Source organism: Haemorhous mexicanus, chromosome 6 (assembly GCF_027477595.1).
Source record: "Haemorhous mexicanus isolate bHaeMex1 chromosome 6, bHaeMex1.pri, whole genome shotgun sequence".
In the NCBI taxonomy this organism is placed as follows: Eukaryota; Metazoa; Chordata; class Aves; order Passeriformes; family Fringillidae; genus Haemorhous; species Haemorhous mexicanus.
The window spans coordinates 26,490,005-26,513,010 of record NC_082346.1 but is presented as its reverse complement, the minus strand read 5'-3'; the positions used below and the strand labels follow the sequence as shown (position 1 = coordinate 26,513,010).

Genomic DNA, 23,006 nt, shown 5'->3' with positions numbered 1-23,006 from the left:
CTGCCAGAAAGGTTTCACTAAAGGTTTCATCTTACAGGAATTCCTCTGGAATTAAGCTCATACATCAAACTACCCACTCCAAATCAGAAGGCTCAGCAAAAAGCACCTGTTTGCTCAGCTAATCAGGTAGGCAAGTAACCCTTCATAAATGCTACAGCCACTGGAGTGGGCGGCAGCAACCACCATGGATGACAAGCAAAGTGACCCAGAGATTTAGACTCTCTCCTTAGACTCCTGCAGGCTGGGGTGGATCAATTATATGCCTCAGGACATTTTAAAATTCCAGTTACCACAAAAAAGATCGTATCTACATATCCCACTACATCTCATTGTCCAAGTACGTGCCAACTGCCCGATCAATAAGAAGGTTATTTGCCCGGTTATTTCTGACACTACAGTGACTCATCCCAGAAAACGAGACACAGTGGAGATGACATAAGTATGTACCACTATTTCAAAAGAAAGATAACACAAGACTTACTCAAGTGCCATTTTAAAGCTAAATTTGTCAGCTCCTTCTTACTCTTATGCCCTTTAATAGGAGACAAGAGGATACCTGACTTAAATTAACAGTAGCTAAGTTCAGGTCCAAAAAGTAGCTCCCATGTAATCAGCTTGAGACTCTCACTATGGCAGGCTATTAAAAAAAAAAGCAACAAAACTGGGGCAAGGATTTAGAAACTGATGAAAAATTTTATGACCACTACCACTTATTTGCTATGCAACTACAACAACAAGAAAGGCAGTCACTGTTCCAGCCTCAGTATAATCAGCTTATCTGCAGGACAGAGGAAAGAATTCCGTTTCCTCAGGCATTGCTGTGTACAAAGCCTTCTTAGTTAGTTACATCTGCATCCAACCTGGAAATTTTGCTTTTCTACAGCTCAAAGCATCTGTTTCAGAGAAACAGAAAGACTGAACCTTTCCTCTGATGAGAGCACAAACCACTTGACAGAGAAGATGTGAAACTGAAATCCAGAGTGGAAACCCCATTCAAAGTACCAACATCACTGTATCATCCACACAAGCCAGTGAAGACACTCTGACACAAAGGACAGGTCTTTCCTGACACAAGTTCAATTTAGCTTATCCAGTTTCTTGTATCATATCTGAAGCAGAAGAAAAATATCCTTCCAAAAAAAAGAATCACCTTCTTACAAAAGAAGACAGCAAAGCCTAAAATTTTCAGTGATCAGCATGCCCCCAACCAGCTCAGGTCAACAGGAGCCACTTTCAAAGCTAACCTCTCTTATCAGCAGGAAAACAACCCCATATTCCCAAACCACTGACACTGAGCTTTGACTTTTTTCCCTCCTGTGGGCAGCTCTAAGGAATAATTTAACCCTTGTCATTGTTAAGTTAAAAGGGTTAACCCTGTTAACCCTTTTAACGTAACAACTTACTCATGCCCAGTTTTCCACGCCAACCCTGGGCATTCTCCATGCACAGAACGTGATGACAGGGTGCGTGATAGGGAGCACCAAGGACAGCATTGACATATCCTGAGTTTCCATGCTTCTGCAGGGTCTCAGAAACACGAGGAGCACAGTTCACCCCAAAGATCTGCTAAAAGAGCCCATCCTTTTGCCTGTCTGTATTACCATTGAAAGGTCCAGTCTCTGCCCTTACAATCTTCAGAACCCATCTGCAGCATGACAATGGCAGCTATGAACACATCAACATCAACATCTCTACTTTCATCTACATGAATAGCACGGGGCCATATGAGAAAAGGTTTTTAAATCTGAAAATGTTGAAAAACCTCAGACTAGATGGGAAAGGTTTAAGAAAAAATAGAGGAGGAAGGGCAAGCATGTATCTTACCTCCTGAGTGAATCCTCCTCTGAGCTTTCCTCAGGCATTTCCTGGTTTAAGGCCTCCTGTGATACATTCCCAGGTCTGCTTGAAGCCGACTGGCTGTAAACTCTTTCCCAGTGCCCCGTCTCCTGGTTAAAGACCACTCCCACGGTCCTCTCCTCCTGCGGGGTGGAAGAGCTGCCCAGCTGCAGTCTGCTAGAGGCAGGAGCTCTGCCCTCGGTTCTCTCTGCAGGCTGCACCTGGCTGGTATTTGGAGGCACACCCTCAAATGTGCTTTGGACCTGCCCTGGTGTGTAGCTAGGCGTGCTTCTTTCCCAGCGCAGCGTGTCATTGTTAAAGGTCAGCAGGTTATGACAAGCACGACAGCGGTTCAGGTGACCCCGGGACAAACTGGAATTGTTTTCACTGCTTTGTGGAGTCTGCTGATGGGAGGGACCGGGTCGATCAGGCTCAATGTTGTTGTTGAGCATTTCTTGAGCCTGTTGTGACTGGCTGGGCTCCCCACCAATCCCCTGATCTAACTCCTGAAGCCGGTCATATTCCAGGAAGAATCGCCTCAAATCACACTGGAGCTCATTACGAATGCTGGCCGGATTGCTCGGGCCAGCACTACTACCACTGTTCACCTCAGCCCCTGGGGCCAGAAAGCCCCTCCCTTCTGTTGCAGAGGTATAGACTGAAGCCTGGGAACCTCCCTCCTGCTGTCTGAGCACGGACAGCAAGCTCACAGAGGAGGCACTGGTCCTAGGGGGAGGCATGGCTTCCAGCTCGGACCGAGAGCTCATGTTCAGCACTGTCCTGGACCAGTCAGACCCACCCAAGCCTGAAGCCATCTCTCTCGCAGACTGTTGGTACCGGGACTGGTGGCCTGCCAAGGACCCGCTGAGGGACCGCCGTGTGGGGCCCAGGCTAAGGTTGCGCAGGGTGTTGCCAGCAGTGCTGCTCTGAACTGTGCTGAAAGCAGAGGGCCTGTTAAGTATCCCCTGCTCCTCCTGCGCTACGGATGCCTGCTCTGGGGGCTGATAAGGCTCTGTCTGCACAGAGGAGAAGGAAGTGCCAGTGGCCCCAGAAGACGTGGAGGGTGCGTTTTCCTGGTGTGGGAAGAGAGAAGAAGGAAGTCTTGCACTAGAGCATCGGCTGCAAAGGCACAACATCCCCAGGTGCTGGCAGCACTCTGCTGTGGGATAGCTGACTCGCTCCCGGAGCCTGTTATAGACAGATGCCCTTGTGTTCTCACTGGCTGGAGGCGGAGGTGGTGGTGGTGGAGGCGGTGGAGGGGATGGGGTAGCAGAGTCTTGAACACTGTTTTGCTCTCCCACCTGTATGCCAGAGGAGCGGGAGGACAACATATGCAGGAAGTTGTGGAGGAGGGGTGTGCGCCTCACAGGCTGAGATGGAAGGATAGCACGCTGACGGTAATGCGGCATCTCTGTGCTGTCCACGGAGATTTCCACTTCCTCATCGCTCTGCAGATGGAAACAGGCAGAGTTCAGTCACCTTAAGGCAAAATCCTATACATCCAAATAAACAGCAGAAAGTCAGCTACCAGCCCAGACAGATGAAAGGATGTGATAAATCCCTTCCTAAAGGCCTTGACTTGGAGGAAATTAGTTGAGATGATTTCTAAGTTCATTTTATGGATCTAAACAACCTCTTTCTACAGCCCAGTGAGCTTTCACAATACACTGTTCATACAAACAAAAGTATCAGCGTTTGAGGGTCAGAAGCTGAGGGGAGAATTGTTAGTACCTCAAACAGCTTCAAATCCAAAAGAACATCACAACTGAAAGAACTGAAATAACAGGACCACTGAGACCTCCTCCCACCATTAGTCAGACAGAGAGGGCAAAACAAACACATTTTGGAAAGCATTTTATTAGCCATGCACATAAGAACATGTTATGTTGTTATTGTATCACCAATCAAGGTGAGACAGAATTCAGCTTAAGAAGACCTCAGCTTTTCAGAAAAACACGAGTCTGGTTAGAAACAGACTAGGGCTAAAGTACATAGAGCACCTTTTAACTAGCCAGTCAATACAAGTCCTGACATTCCCCTTACCTGCTGGTTAGAAGGATTAACTATTGCTGTGAGCAAGTAGTGTCCCAAGGGATCAAACCGTACCAGCCTAAAACAAAAGCAGTGCCAGAATATCAATCATCAGTTCACATTCCACACTGACACAGGAAGTTGAACACAGCAGGGAAGAAAACCCCACATGACATGTTTGCAATGAGAATATTACAACATTATCACCATATTTTTATAAAGGACATCAAAGAGTTTATGCATTAAGAAGAAGAAAATGTACCTATCTAGCTGAAGACTGAAGTTATTTTATAGTCAACAGCAACATAACACCAAAGTTAAAAGTTGGTTGTAAGTACTGCTGTATCAGTTGAAATAGCTAGAAAATTTAAAGGAATACACATGTTTATATTACAAAATGGAATTGGTACAAAGGGAGAGATTAAAGTGCCTTGATGCCACATCTTTGTCTTATTTCAAATTGCTCAAAAGCAGGCATTAGGTATATAGAAATCCAGTTTCCTCTACAAGTGTGCCAAAGTAATAGCTCAGCCTTTTGTTCCAGCAGTTCCTGGGTTTTCTCATCCTTATGGCTGACAAGTTTAATTTCTAAGCTTACAAATCAACATGAAGTAGATTCTGGACATTTAACGGACATGTGCCTTATTAAAAATATGAACAACCAAGCTGATCTATGTCTTTCAACTGCTTTTCTTTCTGCCCACAGAACTAGTCTTCTACCAGCTGAGTCAAGGAACTGCAAGCAATGCGTCACAGCCTGGGTGCACAGGGTGCAGCATCCCAGAGGAACCTCACACACGCTTTCTAAACCTGACCATTTTTCACACGAGTGTTCTTTTCACCCAGGAGCAGGAGCTCACCTGACCCGCTCCATTTCACTGGCTGTTTTCACCACTGCAAAAGGCTCTCGACGACTCCAATCCCAGAAATGTATCTCATTGGCAGTGGCAATCAGCAAGAGCTGAGCCGTAGGATGAAAAGCAAGTGATGCAATGGCATTGTTGCTATCTGTGAACCAGCTCTCACTTCCACCCTAGAGTGAGGAGTCAAGAATCACAAGCAGTTTATCACAAAGTTTGCTGTCATTAAGTTTCCATGTACCTGCCATGCCTCCCAGCCCACTTAAAGCATTGCAAGGCAGGTGCTGCCTCGGCAACAACAGCTGTTCCTATACAAGGTCATGTGCCAGGTCTAAAATGTAACACTACTTGCAACAATGACCACAGACGTATTTTGGTAGGTAAGTGTGACTCAAGCAGCCTGTAAAAAAATGCTTCATTAAAAAAAAAACAGACAAGCCCAGGTGCTTTGTCTCTGTGCCATTTACCAAACTAGGTAGAGCAGCAGCTTCTCTAATGAACGGTTCAGAAATGCTCAGTGGAATAACAAACAGCATGTCTCTCACAAAGGCTAAAAAGGCACCTTGCACAATGTTCTCCAGAATCACCTGTAGCACTGCAACCAATAAAACAGGCGCTGCTAAGAAGCATGACCTACCTGGCAGGACTGATGAAGGATCTGTCACCTCCTCTCGAGAGAGAAGAGGATGGCTATGGTCTGTTCTATGCTTTTACACACAGGTCCCAGAAAAGCTTCCAAACAGCTCTCTTCCCAGGTAACATTTGGAAAACAAACTCAGCCAAAAAAGTCACCACCCACCAAATATCAAAGGAACATATGTTTCAGGAAAGACTTACATGTAAATCCCAAATTCTAACCTCCCCATCCAGGCATCCTGAAGCAATGAGGCCTGGGATGGTGGGATGGAAGGTGACACACCAGGGAGTGCGGCGATGTCCAACCAAGGAATGAACACACTTGCCCGTTTTCACCTCTGTGATGTAGATGTTGTGGTTCACGTGTGTGGAAGCCATTAGGGTCCTGGGAATGCAGAAGGTATGACAAACATTAGCATGAGAAGAATACAGCAAAATTAGACCATGGTTAGCTTCATCTCAACAGGGTCTGCTCACACTTAACCCAGCAGCTCTCCCACACAGAGCTCAAAGGGTAAGAGGCTACTGTTGCACCAATGTCACAAAGCTTTCTGTAGCCAGATTTTAGGGTCCATGCAAACACAGGCTCATCTGAATCTGCAAGCACAAACTTGACCTTGAACGTCAGAGTGAACATGCAGCTCAGAAGGGACTCCTGACTGACAGTCTGGGGCAAATAAATATTCCCAACACTGTCTCAACCCCTGTCAAATCAAGTGATACTATGAGAGATCCCACCTCCATTTCTGCTTCCAGTATACACATCATCCTGCTCTGTTCTTTATTCCTAGATATCCCAGTGAATGTGTCACATTATCTGGGCATGTTGTATTAAAATATCCTTTACTCTCTTTAATTTCTTATGAAATCCCAGGGTGTCTGCACAAATCCTTTTTCCTTAGAACTTTGTATCACCTGGGTACCTCAGAAATTAAACACCAACTATGCTCGAAGCTGTGAGATTAGGAAGGTGCACACATTCCATCCATGCGTGTCAGGAACCAGAAGTTTCATTCGTCTGTTCAGGACTGGACAACTCAATGGGCACAAGCCTCCATCACTTTTGTAAGTGTAGGGAGACTGCTGAAACAGGGAACGAACTAGGAGTTAATTACCTGTCTGGACTAAACGCCAGCAAGAAGGTGGAGCGTGGACTGTCTGGTAACTCAACTTTCTGAAAAAGCCAACAAAGCAGGAAGTGTTGCAAGAGTCATATGATCATACTTTAACTGTAAGCCACACAGACAACAAGGGGAACCCGCTGCAGGAACATATCTAGTATCACATCACTGCAGGAACTGAACAGAGCCAGAGAGCATATCAAGTGTAACACATCAAAGGTATAATCACAACACAATTTATTTCAAACCCCTGCCTCCCTTCCCCCATTCCAAGATCAAGCTTTGCAGCTCTATCCCACAACCTTACCTTGCCCTCCCATTTCATCCATCGAGTTTTATCCTCCACCAGCTCCTGCAGAAGCCGCTGAGCACCCAAGGCTTGGGTGCCCCGTTCCCTACCCCAAAGGATGCGGACAGCATTCTTCTCGGGGACAACCTTCATGGCTCTCAGCTGCCAACACCACGCCTACTACTGAGAGGAGATACCAGCAGGTTCCAGATGACAACCACCACCAAGCTACAAATAAGCTATCCACATTTCAGTTGTTTATCTTCATGGAAACCTAAAAAGATAAGGGACTGATAAGGAAGGCAGCTTTTACCTTGATTACTCAGATGAAGTAAAAGCTTTAAATCCTAAAAATACTAGATTTGAGAGACAAATCTTTCTTTTTACACAGTCTTTGCTACCTGCTTCCATTATCAAGGCCCCACTTTGACATTTCTGCAGCCAAAGATTACACTGAAAGCATCCAGCTCTTCCCTTGTACACATGCCCTAGGCACACTACACATGTGGAGAATCAAAAATTTGCCTTCAAATTATTTTTCTTCCCTTCATCTCTTGCTGTATATAATAAAGGAAAAAAGATTTATGAAGATACAGTCTTTACACCTTGAAGATTTAGGTCCTATCTGGGAAGGGCGTTTGAAAGCCAGAGAAACAGTATTACCAAATTGACAATATGACAGAGGAATCTCCCACGAACTACTCAAATTTCAGTAACAGGTCAAACTATAAATATCACACAATTGATAGACCTCAAGTCCAAATTATTTACAACTCCATCAACAGCTTAAAAATATTAAAACAAGGATGCATGGGACAGCTCCACAAAGATTATTCCATTGTCTGCACACCACCTTTCAATCTGCATTGCTCTTAAAACAGCAGTTGATGCAAGTAATGCATATTGGCAAAGAATAATGCTTTTGGTACACTTTCAGCTGCAAAGGAAAGCTTTAATATCCACTGTCTACAAAAAAAAAAAAAGCTAAATAAATGAAATAAATAAATAATATAGTGACTCTAATAGCAACCAAGTCACACAGCTTTTCAGTGGTGTCATACAATGGAGTCTGCCACAAAAAGCTCTCCAGAAAAGGTTTCTTAGAACAGATAAACCAAGAAACTCTGCTGCAATACTACTACCTTTTGATCCCAGCAGAGAGTGCATACTGCTCTGCCATCTCTTGATAACATGAAGATCTAAAGACAAACCCTGCTCAGCTCATGTTACACTTAACAAAACCATCAATATTCAATAGAGAATGAAAGAGCCATTTTAAAAAACAAAAAAAAAACCACATAAAGAAGAAAAAAGGTTCAAGTACACAAGAGACAAATTGTTAAATGACAGAACCCAGAATATTCAATAGCAATATTTTCTTTCCTCCCACTCTCCCTAAAAAAACTCTCCTGAACAGATCATTTAAGACAGCTGTAGCTTACAGAGAGGAGCTGTCTAAAGAGATAAGCCAGAAAAAGAAGTTCCAAAAAAGCATACCAGTTTGTATTTGTAGAAGTAAAATAAAGAGTACTGAAGTAATTAACAAGTAAAGGCATCTATCTTCCTAGAAAGGAAATTCTCCACAGTGAATTTTGAGCTAGCTGGAAATTCCCTGATGCTTATTTTGAACAGCATGGGGATCATGTATTTTAGAGAAGCTGAACTCCATGGTACACAATAAGCCTTCTTTTGAGAATCTGTGAAAGTTAGCCAAACATTAGGTAGGAATTATTCTACAAAATCAAAGCCTTACTGGAAAGCAACACAAAAACGAAAGATATCATACTGCATGAGAGTTCTTAAAAATAACTGTACAGATTAAAAAAGCCCATATCCAAAAAAGCTAGAAGGATAACTAGAATAGATACATCCAAAAGCGCAATATAATACAGGAATCCCTAAACTAAAAATCTTCTTTAACTAAATGCTGATAAATCCTGATCCGGATTCTGCAAACAGCCCCAGGCACCCAAGTTCAGAAGTGACAAGATTCAGACAGTAAGCAGAACGGAGGAGAAGGACAGCTTGGAACAATACAGGCAACAAAAAGTCTACTTAGCAAGAGGAAACTGTACATCTAGTTTAACTCTTAATCTAGTAAAATTAAAAAAACAATAGCCAAATATTCTATATGGGTGTATTCAAGAAATTTGGATTACAACCCAAGAATAAACATATAAACAGGACACCAATGGAAGACTGGTCCTGCAGCTGGAATAAGCTGGAAATTTAAAAAGATTTAAACTTTGGAACAGCCTTTCGATAGCTGTGAAGGGCAAACCACATAAATAACTTGAGATCGTGGTAATGTACAAGCAGGATAACAATCACTCATGAGAAAGAACAAACTCTGACAACCTAGCAACATTTCAGTCCTATCAGAACTAGTGTTCCCTAAAGTACAGTAGCAACAAGGAAAACAAGAGGCTTAACAAACAACTTTAAGTTTATTTATGCCATGGACCAGTTTACATATTGTAAAATAAACGGGGAGATAACTCCTACAACTGCAGAAGGTGAAGTTCTAGTATTCACCTTATTGAAGGACCAAGTCATCTCCACTATATAAAAGCAAGTACATACCTTAAGGCAGCTTATCTAAATCTCTGCATGTGTGTCCTAATTTATTCAACTAATCTGCCTATAAAAAACACTTCATATGTGAGCCTGAGTGTTTAACTTCACGTTTTTCCCTCTGGCACTGTACCTCGTTTTTTCAGCTTCTTCTGACTCATGTCTTTATCCCATTTTAAAAGTAAACAAAGGAAACACCCAGGGCTCTAATGTCTTCACAGTATTCTACTAACCTGCTCAACATTTTAAAAAGCTGGGATCTCTTCAGAAAACACTGAATGTATCCTTCTTGAGTAATGCTGAGATTCCAGTGTTACCTCAGAACGCTTCAGGGGTCAAACTTTATCCATTTTCTGAATTAGGCTGAACATAGTAACTGCTCCTCTACTTGGTGACACGTTCAGCAACACTTCAGACAGGCAAAGAAACTCAGAGCCTTCAAATGAAGAAACAGATGTAATGTAGCATTGACAATGCAGAGAACACTGGTATTATCTTTGCTCATTTTAGCAGAAAGATTTTAACCTTTCTATTGGATTTTGTGTTCGGCTTCAGTTTGTTTTGGTGATGTTTCTGTGGGGTTTTTTTTTTCCCCTTTACTTTTTTGGTTTGTGAAGGGGTTTTTTGTGAGGTTGTTAAAGAAGCCAGTTCTTTCTCTAACCTAGTAAAGACACCCACCAACTCCAAATATTTTACTCACATATAAGCTGAATAATGACAGCATGCTATTAAATACCATTAGCAGATAAACCATTGAAGTACCAACTGTATTTACAGCTACTCATTAGCCATCTGACTAAGAAAGTTTAATTTAAATGCAGAGGGTTTGAAAATACTTCTTGGGACTCAGCATAAATAAAACTTGCAGCTCACTGGATCAAACCTGTTCAGGCGAGTGGTGGACTGATTCAGTAGCAGTGTCTATTACAAACACCCACAACTATCACAACTGATAAACAGCTGACCACCTAAAGAGGAATTGGGATTGTTCTGTTTCCTTCTTCTTGTTGAGTTTAGTTTTGTTTACTTGTTTTTGGGGGGAGGGAGGGAGATTTGGATGGTTGGTTTAATCAGGATGACCAAAAGTGTCCAACAACTGCAAGATTAGCTGATGCCCTGAACGTGATGCAGATGACTAGAAAAAATTCTGAAAATGGAGAGTCAAGAAAATTTTCTATAATCAGCAACTTTCTTTCCTTAAGAGTTTTCTCCCTTCAGGGCATTTCAGGACAACATGCTGGGCTGTTTATAAAGTTTTGGAAAGAGCATTACATAGCCCAAACCCAAGCCTTATACTTGCTCTGTACCAGCCATCCTTGAAGAAGCCTGAAGAATTCCCAGCATTAATGTAGGTTTACTTGAAATTGTCACTTTTACAGATGTTGAAGCTCTAAAAAACCAAAGTGAATGCGCAAATTGGTAATACTTTGTAGTGGTACCTGACCCCCTGAAAACACTGACAGAAAGGTAGGGCAAGAGGAATAAAAAGAAGCATATTCAATTTACCATATAAAAAGGATGCCAAGATATTCTATGCATTATGCAATGGCTCACCATTCCAGTTCAAAACTTCAGCACTTTAAAGAGATGACTGTCCCATTTCCTAAAGTACCCCTTTCCCATCTTTGCTGCTATTAATTTTTCTGGTACAATCATGCTGGGAGAACAGCTGACTTTGATACAAAGATGAATATTGCAATACTACCTTCAAGTTATTCCATTCTTCATGGGGGAAAAATGTTAGATCATGTGGCCTTCAGCTCTCAGACTAATCTATTACCACTGCAAAGAACTTTGTGGTTGTGTGCTGAGCCCAACACTAAAAGCCTTTCCTAATGCATGTGCACAGAATCAGTGTAAACAGCTCCATCAGTGTTTTAAAAGGAAAAAAAAAAAAAGCTGCAGTCACTAAATGATATTTCCAATGGGAGATCTATCCAGAAGATACAAATGTCCAAATAATTTCAGACAATTTTGCTGTCCAAAGAGACCTCATGTGATTGATGAGGAAAGAGGCAATATGAAATGAAATATTAAAGCTGTCACTGACTTTGCAATCTGGGTTCCACAGAGAGAATGCATTTATAAGACTCCCTGTAAGAGACTGGGGAAAAAAAAGCCAGTAGTTTTGGTCTCCAAGTCTCTTTGTCAGTTTTAAGACTTCCATAATGTATTAACTGTAAAACAACCATCATCCACACATAGCTGATGGGCCAGGGCTGTATACTTTGTATTAAAAGGACATGCATGGGAAAAAAAATGACTCAAAACAAAACAAAAACAAAACTGTAGTGAACAATGAGGCATACCACTGTCCTGCAAAACCACAAGCCAACTTGTCTCTAGAAAAGAAGAGGAAACAGATTATTACACTCAACTCTCCCAGCTCTGGCCAGGTGCCTACCTAACTTGTAAGACAGAGTTACTTCTGTTTTCAAAATGTCTGTTCTGAAGAAGTGTGTCCAGTCCTAGCAATACCACTGCAGTTATTCCAAATTAAGTGCAGCATCTCAGGCTTTAACACCAGCAACATGCTAAAAATTTCAAGAGAACTGTTTACTGCATTTAATAAATGTTAGTATTTTAAGTTTCATTTAATAAATATTAGCAATAATTTAGCATTCCCACTATTGCACATGTGGGTGGGTTCTCCAAGAGCAATCAGATCATCAGACAGGCATGAAAAGAGTGTATGCAGCACTACAGCCCAAATGCTTTATCTTTGCTAACAGTGATCCTAATGAAGGCTGCAGTCACAAGACAGACTATTTCCTCAGAGGATTTTCTACAAGTCGGTTCCCATTGTATTTTACACAGCTTAATTTTGAAGCAAACTGCCTTACCAAGACCCCTTGTGCTCTTCAGAAGTTCAAAAGAGCAAAAAGTGCCCACTGAAAACAGCCAAAGACTATGAACTACACAGCTCCTCCTTTTGCAGGCACTTCACTGATAAGACAGTAAAATCTGCTTCAGACACCCAGACAGGAGAGCTCCAAGAACAAACCAGATGCCTAGAACATAATTTGGAATATAAAGAAGAAAACACACAGCTCCAGGGACTTTCTAGTTCCCTTCCTTGTTTGCAATCTGTGTTTCCCTCCCTTCTGTAATACAGAGATTTTGAGGCCATCATCTTCCTAAATTGCATGAAACTATATCATGTAAGGAGCCCAAGAAACACTACACCAGATAGAAGACTTGACTTATACTTGCAGTTTTATTCAAAATATTGATTCAATCCATATCAAATGTCATGCCATCCCCACTAACCCTTTTTGTGTCTCCACCTGAAAAACTGAGCAAAATTTTAAAAAATATTTATGTAAAACCAAAACTAAAAAGCTGATTTGCCCTCTTTGCACTGTATCAACTCAGCTTAAGAAACATGACAACTCAAGGAGTCCTAGTTTGCTAAGTCCTAGCTTGCCTGTAGCACTGGCATTTGAACGCTATAACAACAACAAAATCAGTAAAAAATAGGTGACATGACTCATATCCCAAATAGTAGCATGGGTCAAAACATAAGTATTGGGAGAACAGAACTATGTTCATTCTTAAAAGACAGGGCCATATGAATTTCTGGCAATAAACCTGATTAGCTGTGTATGTCTAAATTTACTTCAAACAACATTTGATTTGTCTTCCCTTAACTTCATTTGTGGTAGTTCCAGATGAACCTTGTGACTGTTTATAGAAGTATTAACTCTTCTTGGGTTAAAAACAAACAAACAAAACCCAAAACAAACAAAAAACCCAACCCCAAACACCAGAAAACATTTTGCATAGAGCAAACTTCAAGATATCTTGTAGTAATATGTAAATGAACCAAAATTTTAAATAAAGTTACATTGGATTAGACTCTTTAAACAAGACTAACCCACTAACAAAAACAGTCTATGGATGGGTAACAACAACTATCTTAAGCATGACTAATCAAAACAAAAAAAAGCTAAACTCTAACCCATTATTTTATTCTGTTTCTATTTGTGTCCTTGATTGTGCTTTAAAAAAAAAAAAAAAAAAGCTGCTGAATTTAAGAATTTAATTAGAACAAGAGTCAGTCTTCAAGTAAATGCCCCTAAACATGGAGAATAAAAAACACTTAGGGGAAGTGAAAGAAAGTTTATGATGCAACTATCCAAGAGAACCCAAAACTAATACCATGAAGGCACTTCCATTATATGGTCTCAGTTTTACTCTTCCAAGCTTTTAAATACTCCCCGAAGTATTAGAGTGTAAGATGAAGTTTTGCCTTGATTAAAGCCAGAGAGAGAGAAAGTAATTCAAAAGCACATTTTCTGTAGATGCAGTAGACACACTGCTCTAAATTGCACTCACTGCAATAAGTGTTGACACATAAAACAGGATTCCTAAAGAAAAATAACTTGTCTTAGTGCTTCATGATTGAAAAATTCAATGCTGCGTTTTAAACTGCAACTGCAAACAGCTCAGGAAATTCAATTACATTACAAAGATGTCAATAGTACTTTGTCATTTCAAGATCCTGTATGACTGCAACAAGTAACTAATTGCCATTAGAATCTTAATTTGTCTTCCCAGTCTGGATTAAACGAGCTAAATACACATAAAAGAACTTTTCAGACAAAAGAAGTACATTAAAATTCTGACTATTTACAGCAAAATTATGAAGACATGGAAGAGAAACTTGCAGATCTCAACTCCTAAAGGTCAGAAAATGAATGGTAAATATAAAAAGAAAAGTAATAATAATAAAGAATGTAAGTGATCACCCATGTCTGGAGTCTGACAGTTTCATTTACCAAAGAGAATATGGAGCACTTTCATAACTATTATTACAACTTCCACATAAACTTAATGAATTCTTGAGGAGAGAGATATTAGTTTCAATCCAGAAGACAGGAAGAGAATAAATATGATTTCACAAAGCTGTAGGGTAAGTCCAACAGCAGAACTGAGATCTGGAAGATTAAGAGCTGGTTTCCACAATTCCATACTCAAACCATAGCATCTTTTGTTAAGTACTATAGACAGCAGGAAATGAGGGACAAAGAGAAGAAAAACCCAGAGCAATAGAGAGACAGAGCAACACAGAATTCAGATTAACCCCCAAAAAACTATTCTCATTTAGACAGAAAGACAAAGGATATCTCAAATCAAAATTCCATTATTTACATTAATAGTTACATCAAGGTTCTTCAAGCTCAAGGGCCACAGCCAAGTGCCCCCAAGTGACATCACACATTCCATAGTAATGTGGGAGTGCCAACACTACAAGCAGCAGAAGCAGCATCACATACCCCAAGGTGAAGACAAAGTGTTTCATGCATTCAAGGCTGCACTTAAGGCACATGAACCTTATCCAAGTAATAAAGAAAAAGCAACTGGAAGCAAGAACATGTTTTAGAAAATACAGGTCACATAATTTCTTGCTCACATGGAAATACAGTAACAAGACAAAAAGCAAAAAAAATCCACACAGAAGCTGAAGTCTTCACACAAAAATGTATCAGAATTATAGAAGAGGTGGGAGACAATGAAGATTTAGACTCTGAACAAGGAAACACAGCCAGTTCTTGCCACCGTTGCTCTTCTTGGCCTTAGACTGAGTTTGTGGGAGAAATATAAAGGGAGGGGGAAAAGCATCCAAAACATGAGTCAGAGACTCCTCTCAGCAATCCTGCGCTGCCCAAGGTGAAGAATTAGTAATACGTACCAGGAAGAAGGAAGCAGGAATCACTCTGCAAGGACAACCCAAAACACCTCACTGAGAGCATGTGAAGAGGAGCTGAGCGAGTACATGGATTAAGATGATGCTCTCCACACTCAAGCCTGACACCTCACCATCCCGTTCAACAAATAGTTTACAAAAACCGGAGATGACAAACAGCTACTAGACAACAATCCCAGTCAGAACCAACCAAGTCTTGAGATGCAGACAAGTACTGCTTCCTCTTGTAGAGGAAAGCAGGTCTCCTCTTGTTTCAAGCAACCCAATCAATGGGTCTTTCATTAGGCAACGACTATATCCTAAAATAACCTCCCAGTAAGATATTTCTAATATTAATCCTCTTCCACTGCATATCACATTGTCATTCACTTTTGTAAAACAAAATTCTTCTGTCCTTACCTTAGTAATATTTTGTTTCTATCATCCCCCTTGCTAGGATAGCACAGGGCTACTAACACAAAACACACAAGGTAACTATTATTCACTATGCCCTTTGTCAGGCCCCCAGAAACCCAAGAGGGGGAAAAAGTACCATAGTGCTGTTTGCATTAGTAGTAAATATTCACATCAACAACAACTCTGCAAGACCCATGAGTTCAGTCAGCTTGCTAATCATGGTATAAAAGATTAGCACTAGAGTTTCTTTCCAGAAGTTTCTTTAAAAAATAATTATTCAAATGCCAAACTTCTGGCAGAGGGATAGCAGCAGACTGGATCATTGCTTGCCTTCTTTAGAACTGGTTGTTACAGCTGCATAAAAGTTAGAAGCTCGAAAAATAAAAAAGTAGGAAACAACCAAACAAGAATCCAGAGGGTCAGTTATGACTCACAAAAGGGCAAAAGAAATAAAACTGAGAAGAAGCTGTCAGCAAAGTAAACATTCGTCAGAAACTCCCAGCAACTCAATCTGAAAAGGCATGTCCAGACATTTGGATCCAAATACATTCTTCGTTCCAAGCACCAGGAAAAATATAAATGCTAGTGGAGAGCCCCACTCATTAAGAGCCATACTGCCACAAAAAACCACACTTATTTGTGACCATCAAAATAGAAATGGACCAATTTGTTAAAACAAAATTAACCAAAGAAGCACCAGTTGTGGACTCAAGAACCAGCACACAAGCTACACTGAAAATTTATGAATGTTAGGAAACACATTACAACAGCCCTTCAGAACACAAGAAAGGGTTTTTAATTTAGCAGAGAATTTCAGGTCCTCTTGCCTGCATCACCCATAAGGCATTCAAATCTGCATGGATTCAACCTCATACTACATTCTGAAAACCGACCCAACAACAAACTTAAGAGACCAGTAATGGACTAGCAATAAGTGCACATTACCAGCAGGTCATTCTTAGGTCCCTTTTTAACATTCCCATCAGCAATTTGAAAGAGGATGGGAGTGGCAAAGGCAAAGAAGCCAGATGACATTTGCAGAGGACACCAAGCCGGCTGGATCAGTAAACAAGGACAAATATAGAAAAACACACTAGTTTTTTAAATAAAGACCAAAGAACACTTCATACAGAGGAGAAAACACAGCAGCACTGAGCACTGACCATATTTACAGACTTCACATTCATACAACCTATCTTCTTGAAGACACGCAGAACAATACTAGAAAGTGTGTAGTGAGAAAAGCTACTCATAACCACCTACAGGATCTCTTGAAGATGAAACGCTGATTTAGAACAGGAAAAATTGCTTTCCAAAGGCAGCTGAACGCATGGTATTGACAGGATCACAAGTAATCCAAAAAAACACTACAAGAACACTACAGAAACTTATGTGTTGTCAGGAAAAATATGAGAGATGACAACAAAAACGTTCCCATAGGTAGTGAATTAGCTGGGTTCGTTTCCGCACAAGACAAGACCTAAGTAGAGGCACACCTGAATGCATTTTATGCCAAACACTACTTTCACAAGCAAGTGTTCTGCAACACACGATGAAAAAGAGGAGCGACAGAGCAGACAACGCTTACCGCACATTTTATTTGGGTAAGGCCGGAAAACAACAACAATAAAAAACACCTCGAAGCACCAGCCCCAGAACGCATCGGGACCGAGCCCGGACCACGGGCCCCGGACGGGGCCGCGGGCACAGCAAGAGGGGCGACGGACGGCGAAGCACCAGGCAGCCAAACTGGGACAGAAAATCCGGCTTGAGGCACGCTCAAGAGAGCGGCAGCGGGGCACGGGCTACTCCCCGGGACTGGGGACGCTCTGCCCGGGGCTCCCGTCCCCGCCGGCCGGTGGGAAGCAGCGCCGCGGGTTTCGCCCTCCCGCCATGGCGCCCGGCCCGAAGCAGCGCGCCGCCCTCCCCGCTCCCCCCACCGTAGGGCCGCGAGCCCGGAACTCCCGTACAGAGGCCTCGGCAGCGACTCCCGACTCCCTCCCGACCGCGTTCCACCAGCCGCGGCCTCACACGGATCGGTACCGCCGCCTTCCGGGGCGCCGCCGCGGGGCCGGCCGCGCCCGCCCGGGAGCGGCAGCGAGGCCTCGGCGCGGGGCCGGCGGCGCGCGTAGGCCCGGAGCGTACCTGCAGCGGCGGGGCCGGAGCGGGGCCGGGCGGGGCCGGGCCGGGCCGGGCGGGCGGAGCGGCCCCGGGGTCGGTCGTCGCCGCCGCCGCGCCGAGCTCCGGCCAGGCGGACCAGCCGAGCGCCGAGCGGGGCCCAACGGCGGCGGCGCCGAGCGCGGGAGCAAGGCCCGAGCAGCCGAGGCTCGAACGCCGCCAGGCAGCGCCAGCCGAGCGACGAGGTCTTCCACCGCCGCCCGGCGGCGACGGAGGGCAGGCGAGAGCAGTCGAGTCCCGAGAACTGCGGGGCAGCGCCCCAGCCCAGAATTAAAATCTACATAATTTAGCTTAGAGAGGTGTGGGATACTGGAAAAATGCTCTTAACAGACGAGTGTAAACGAACACGTACAATAGTCAGACTGTATAAAACAGATTGGAAGTTCCTATTCTAGATTTCCAAGATAAGGGTGGTCCAAACTTAAGAGGAGAAATTGGTGTTAATGTCTTCACAAAAACCAGGTCTGGAAGAACCGGCCCGGTGCTGGAGCAATGGCCCTCGAGGTCTCCAGATTGTCGCAGAACCCGAACAGTTCGAGCTCCTGAACTTTAGGGGAATATGTAGCAGGCAGATCGGGAAGGCTGTACCTTCCCAATACCTCAGGCAATGGGGAAAGGAAGAGGGCAAGAAAGGAAGAGTGCATTCGGGAGTTTAGGATAAAAGGAGGCTGCCTCCTCCAAAACCTTGAGAGACCCTGTGGGGGTATGGCCCAGTGAACTCTCATTTTATTCAAATAAAATAAATAAAGTTGCAGGACACTGTCTCATTTGTGGACACTGGCTTTTCACGGTGTGATTTTCTGCACAAACCAAATCACAAATCTCAAACCAGTTTGCAGAAAATTTTTTTTCACATTTTTTTCAGCCTGGAAAAGAGAAGGCTTCTGGATGACCTACCTCCTGCGTTCCAGTACTAGAAGGGAACTTAGAGGAAAGATGGGGAAGACTATTTACAAGAGTGTGTAGTGACAGGACAAAGGGGAAGGGCTTTAAATTGACAGAAAGTAGGTTTAGATTAGATAGTAGAGAAAATTCTTTACTGTGAGGGTGATGAGGCACAGGAACAGGTTGTCCAGAGAAGCCGTGAATTCCCCATCCCTGAAGTGTTCAAGGACAGGTTGAATGGAGGGAGCTCTGAGCAACCTGGCCCCATGAGGGAAAAGAAAAAAGTCTGGGTGAATGGTTTTGAAGGAAGCTGCTTAGGAGTATGTGGTGGAAACTGCTCCCTACACTTCCTGAGTGAAAAGAAGGGTACGGATTGGTTTTGTCTAGAGTGGTCTGATGCAGTTTTTGCCCAAACTGACAAGCAGTGAGATCAGTTTTGAAATTAAACTCTACCACAGGTGACAGTGGCTGAAAGAAAACAAAACAGAGCAGAAAATGTGTTCCAGGAAGTGCCTGCACTCTGAGTTTGCTCTGGCCTCAGCACACGCTGGGAAGAGCTATTCATAGCGTAAATTGAGAAACTCCAGCTTGTCATTAAGTGACAATGTTTGTACCTACACATGTCCAAGTCTCACTTGACCTTACCACCACCCACACAGCTCATTCAGTGTCTGCTGGTGTTTTGGTCTAGTGAACAGTATTTTTAGCACAGACTGTCAGATGCCATTATGAGCCATCAGGCACCATATATGGCAGCAACTCTTACCTTAAAAATGCTTTTTTTAGATAACAATGCTTGTCTGCTTTTTCCTAGGTAAAAGGAGCAAGAGTTTTGCTGCAGTGACCAACAGTAGTTCTTGTGTAACACCTTGTGTAAAGAAAACTGAATTACATTTGAGATCTTTGTACATAACATTTTACAGCCCTCATTGAGGCTTCTGAAAATGTCTTGTTTACACGCCATCAAGCATGCTTGGTTTTCTGTGAGATAGAAAGTGCTTACTGCCACTGCAAACCTGGCGGAGTGTATCCAGCCCTGCATCTCCACCCTGCACTGCGAAACGTGTCCTGTACTCTTGTATTCATCAAATGTGAGGCATGATGCAGACTCACTTCCTCTAAAAGGACAAATCTACAATGCCAGGCAGTATCCCTGCTACTTTAAGTAGTTACAGTTTTGTAGTTTTCTGCATTCCCTACCATTTTTGTTACATTTACTGCCCAGTAAACAATAAAATCTAAGAAACAAAATTTTCTTAGACCGCTGTCATGAGATCCTTGGAAACACTTGTGCCTTTTAGAAAGAGAACATTTCCAGGAAACTGCCCAGCCTTGTGCCAGCAACAACTGCGTGCATCAGTCATCTTGTTCCACTGAAGAAGTAGACTGCCAGCAGTGCTAGAGTAGCCTTTCCACACCTCTGCTTTGATCTAAGAGGAGAACTTTTGCAATTGGTACAATTTCTGTGACCCAGTCAGTCCTTGGTGTTTCTTTTATAGCAGCCACCAAGACAACCAGTTTCCTGCTGCAGGAGCAAACCAGCCTCACCTCCACTAGCCCGTTTCCTGATGTCTGTCAAGTACCCAACAGAGTCACCATAGCTTAACATCTTCTCCAGCCTGTCTGGGAAAGAAAGAAGGTTCAATCCCTCTAGATATATGCAAGCACTAGCATGTGCCCAGCAAAATACCAGACCCCTCCCAGAACACAGCACCCAGCTTTCAGAGAAATCACTGGAGTTTGAAAGGCGTGCAAAATGGTGTTGAGCAAGAATTTATACCTGCAAACAAAAATATAAATGTTTGCTTTGCTGCTCATGAATTCACAGTAGAAACTAGGAGCTCATGTGGAAATTTAATTTGTGCAAAATACTGTTTAAAAAAATCAGTCATAAATGTTTTGAGTTACACAGTAGAATAGAATTGTTGATTTGTAAAACAGTGCAAGCTTTACAAATTTTCCATCACTATAAAAGACAATTTCCCTAATTTTCCCACTGTTGTCACATTAGTCGTTGTTCTCAAGTGAATGGGGTGCCTCTAAGCATCACGACAGCAAAAATGTACCAATTAAACTGAATCTCTGGAGAGACTGAGAGAAGTTCAGAAATTTGCCTGAAAGGAAGAGAGTATATTTCTTCTCGTCTCACATCTGCGTAGGTCTTTACGGGCTTAAAGAAGAGGAAGGGGCATATTTGCTCCAGATAACTTCCCAGATCAACTGTTAATAGCCTTCTCTCTGTCACAACATTAGCTGAAATGAGTAAGTAAAAGTTCCTGACGAACACGACAGGCTTCCGAGTCCACTGATTCCATTTGCTCGTATTCTTCTTCCGATTGCTCCATGTGTCCTGTGGCTGGTGCAGACCACACGTCCAGCCCATGTTGCAGGGAGATGTTATGAAGCACGCAGCAGGCCAGAATGATGTGGCTGGACTTCTCTGGAGAATACTGCAGGGTGCCTTTGGAGCCATCGAGGCAGCGGAACCGCGACCGAATGGTTCTGAAGGTGCGCTCAATGACGTTGTGAGTGGCAGAATGGGCCATGTTGTAGCGGTACTCTGCAGGTGTCTCGGGAATGTGCAGAGGGGTCATCAACCACGTCCGGAGCAAGAAGGAGCTGTCACCTGTGAGCCATGGAAAGGAGCAGGACAGGTTACACACCTACAGTCAGCCACAGATTTCAGCCTGGTTTACTGGTACAGCAGATACAGAATAAGTTCTTCCTCCCGCTAAAAGAGAAGTTATGGAAGAAGTAACTCTGGTTTACAAATGTGACAAAGTAAAGGCATTTGGTTTTACACAAGAAGATTTTCCACAGAAGAGTTTTAAAAGAATTAATCTACTACATAAAACAGGGAAAAACAGTTGGATTAGGGCAGTACCTAGGATTAAAAATTGCATAATTCATCATGGAAAGGTGTAGAATACTGAAAGAAAGCTATTAACAGAATGAATGAGGATTAATATGTACAATAATCAGACTGTATAAAACACAGATTAGAAGTTAATATTCTAAGCTTTCAAGATAAGGGTTGTCCAAACTGAGTCATAAATCTCAAAGCAATTCGCAGGAAAGCAAACATATCACTCATGCCCAGAGTAAGGAGACAATATATAATTGACTTTCTACTGAAAACAAGGATGAAAAGCTGACTTACCAAGTAGCCAGCCATCTTTATGTAGCTCAGTTTCAAACTGGCTTGTGAGGGTTGCCTGCTCTAACACCGTGCAGTCAGGCAGGCTGCCTGGCCAGTGCGTTTCAGCACTAAGGAGTACTCCTCTGGAATCACACACCATGAGGCAGTTCAGGGAATGAAGACCCTTTCGGTTCACATAGGACAGGTCCTCAGCATTTGGCGCTTTTATTGCCACGTGGGTGCAGTCAACCACCCCCAGCACTCCCGGCATTCCTGCCAGGCCATAAAAGTCATCCTTCAGCGTCTGTACAGTAGCTTCATCTTTAGGAAAGTGAATGAACTGTGAGGCTCTTTCCACCAGTGCCTCGGTTACATTGGCAACACAGCGGCTCATCGAGGCTTGGCTAATGCCAATAGCATCCCCCATGCGAGTCTGGAAGGAGCCAGAGGTATAGAAACCCAACGCAGCAAGGATTTGAGTCTCGGGACTGATGGCCCTGGACCGCTGTGTAGGGCGGGAGAGAGTGGCTCCCAGGAGATCCACCAGGTAACAAATGAACTGTCGGGGAAAGCCGTACGTGGATACTAGGTACTCATCCGTGACATCCTCCAGCTTGAAGCGATCCAAAGTCCTGTGTCCGCGGCCATAGAGCAAGAGGTCGCAGTCAAGAACCGCGATAGGTACAGCCATGGCTGACGGTCAGGGGCGTCCCCTGGGGCTCCTCTCTGACAGGGCTTTCCCAGAGGCTTCACCTGCATAAAACAAAAGAGGACACTCGGAACAGTTGTTACTGGTGAGCTTATCAGACTCCGTTACCGTTTCCCTTTCAGTCTGATCATCCAGCAAACCTTTTAACTTTTCTTTTTCTGCTTTTAAATACACGGGCAGCCAGGTGGACTCACCGCGGAGCCGACAACTCTGCCTGGCGCTGACAGGAATTTAGCTCCCGTGGCAGAGAGGGAGCTGGATCCGTCCCCAGTCACCCTCGCCGGGGCACGGCAGACACGAGCCGCGGGCAGCCCGTCGGGCGGTCTCGCAGCCCCGGCGGGCGCTGCCCTTGACGGGCGCCCCGGACCCCACGGGCTGCCCGATCCCCGCCGGAGTCGTCCCAGCCCTTACCGGCCCCGCGGCCGCTCTCAGGCGGTCGCCGCCGGCCCGGCCCCACATTCGCCGCGATAGATTCGCCACAGGCAAGGGGCTACCGGCGGGAGCGGTACCGGGCGCTGCACTGCTTTTCTAGGCCTGGCGACCTCCCGCCTCCCCGGACTGTGGGCTCAGCGCGCCGCGGGCGGGCGGGGAGCGGCGGCTGCGTGCGGAAAGTGCCGTTGCGGACACTCAGGCACCTCCCTT

General features: G+C 43.7%; 2 protein-coding genes across 7 annotated transcripts in view; both read right to left on the bottom strand.

Annotated features, from left to right (window-relative positions):
• The window catches only part of AMBRA1 (autophagy and beclin 1 regulator 1), a 128,411-nt gene extending 110,688 nt beyond the window's left edge, over positions 1–17,723 (bottom strand). Inside the window, exons 1-9 of one of the 5 annotated variants that reach the window (XM_059849391.1) lie at positions 17,599–17,615; positions 9,581–9,783; positions 6,792–7,047; positions 6,479–6,537; positions 5,565–5,748; positions 4,728–4,900; positions 3,880–3,946; positions 3,138–3,284; positions 1,825–1,979 (exon numbers count right to left, since the gene is read on the bottom strand). In XM_059849391.1, the coding sequence (XP_059705374.1) occupies positions 1,825–1,979; positions 3,138–3,284; positions 3,880–3,946; positions 4,728–4,900; positions 5,565–5,748; positions 6,479–6,537; positions 6,792–6,926 (920 nt within the window). In that variant the 5' untranslated portion in view covers positions 6,927–7,047; positions 9,581–9,783; positions 17,599–17,615. Of the gene's footprint in view, positions 1–1,824; positions 3,285–3,879; positions 3,947–4,727; positions 4,901–5,564; positions 5,749–6,478; positions 6,538–6,791; positions 7,048–9,580; positions 9,784–17,423; positions 17,547–17,598 lie in introns of those variants that run through there. The other 4 variants (XM_059849387.1, XM_059849390.1, XM_059849388.1 and 1 more) reach the window with 4 other exon arrangements.
• A 2,628-nt stretch (positions 17,724–20,351) lies between these two features.
• On the bottom strand, positions 20,352–22,956 carry HARBI1 (harbinger transposase derived 1). Of its 2 annotated transcripts, none has more exons than XM_059849415.1 (3): positions 22,559–22,956; positions 21,677–22,408; positions 20,352–21,142 (listed from the first exon to the last, which is right to left on the bottom strand). In XM_059849415.1, the coding sequence occupies exons 2-3, from the start codon at positions 22,344–22,346 to the stop codon at positions 20,766–20,768; spliced, it is 1,047 nt and encodes a 348-aa protein (XP_059705398.1). In that variant the 5' UTR covers positions 22,347–22,408; positions 22,559–22,956; the 3' UTR covers positions 20,352–20,765. The 2 variants fall into 2 exon arrangements, with proteins under 2 accessions (XP_059705398.1, XP_059705399.1); XM_059849416.1 differs by having other exon boundaries at positions 22,776–22,956.
• Between the last annotated feature and the right edge of the window lie 50 nt (positions 22,957–23,006).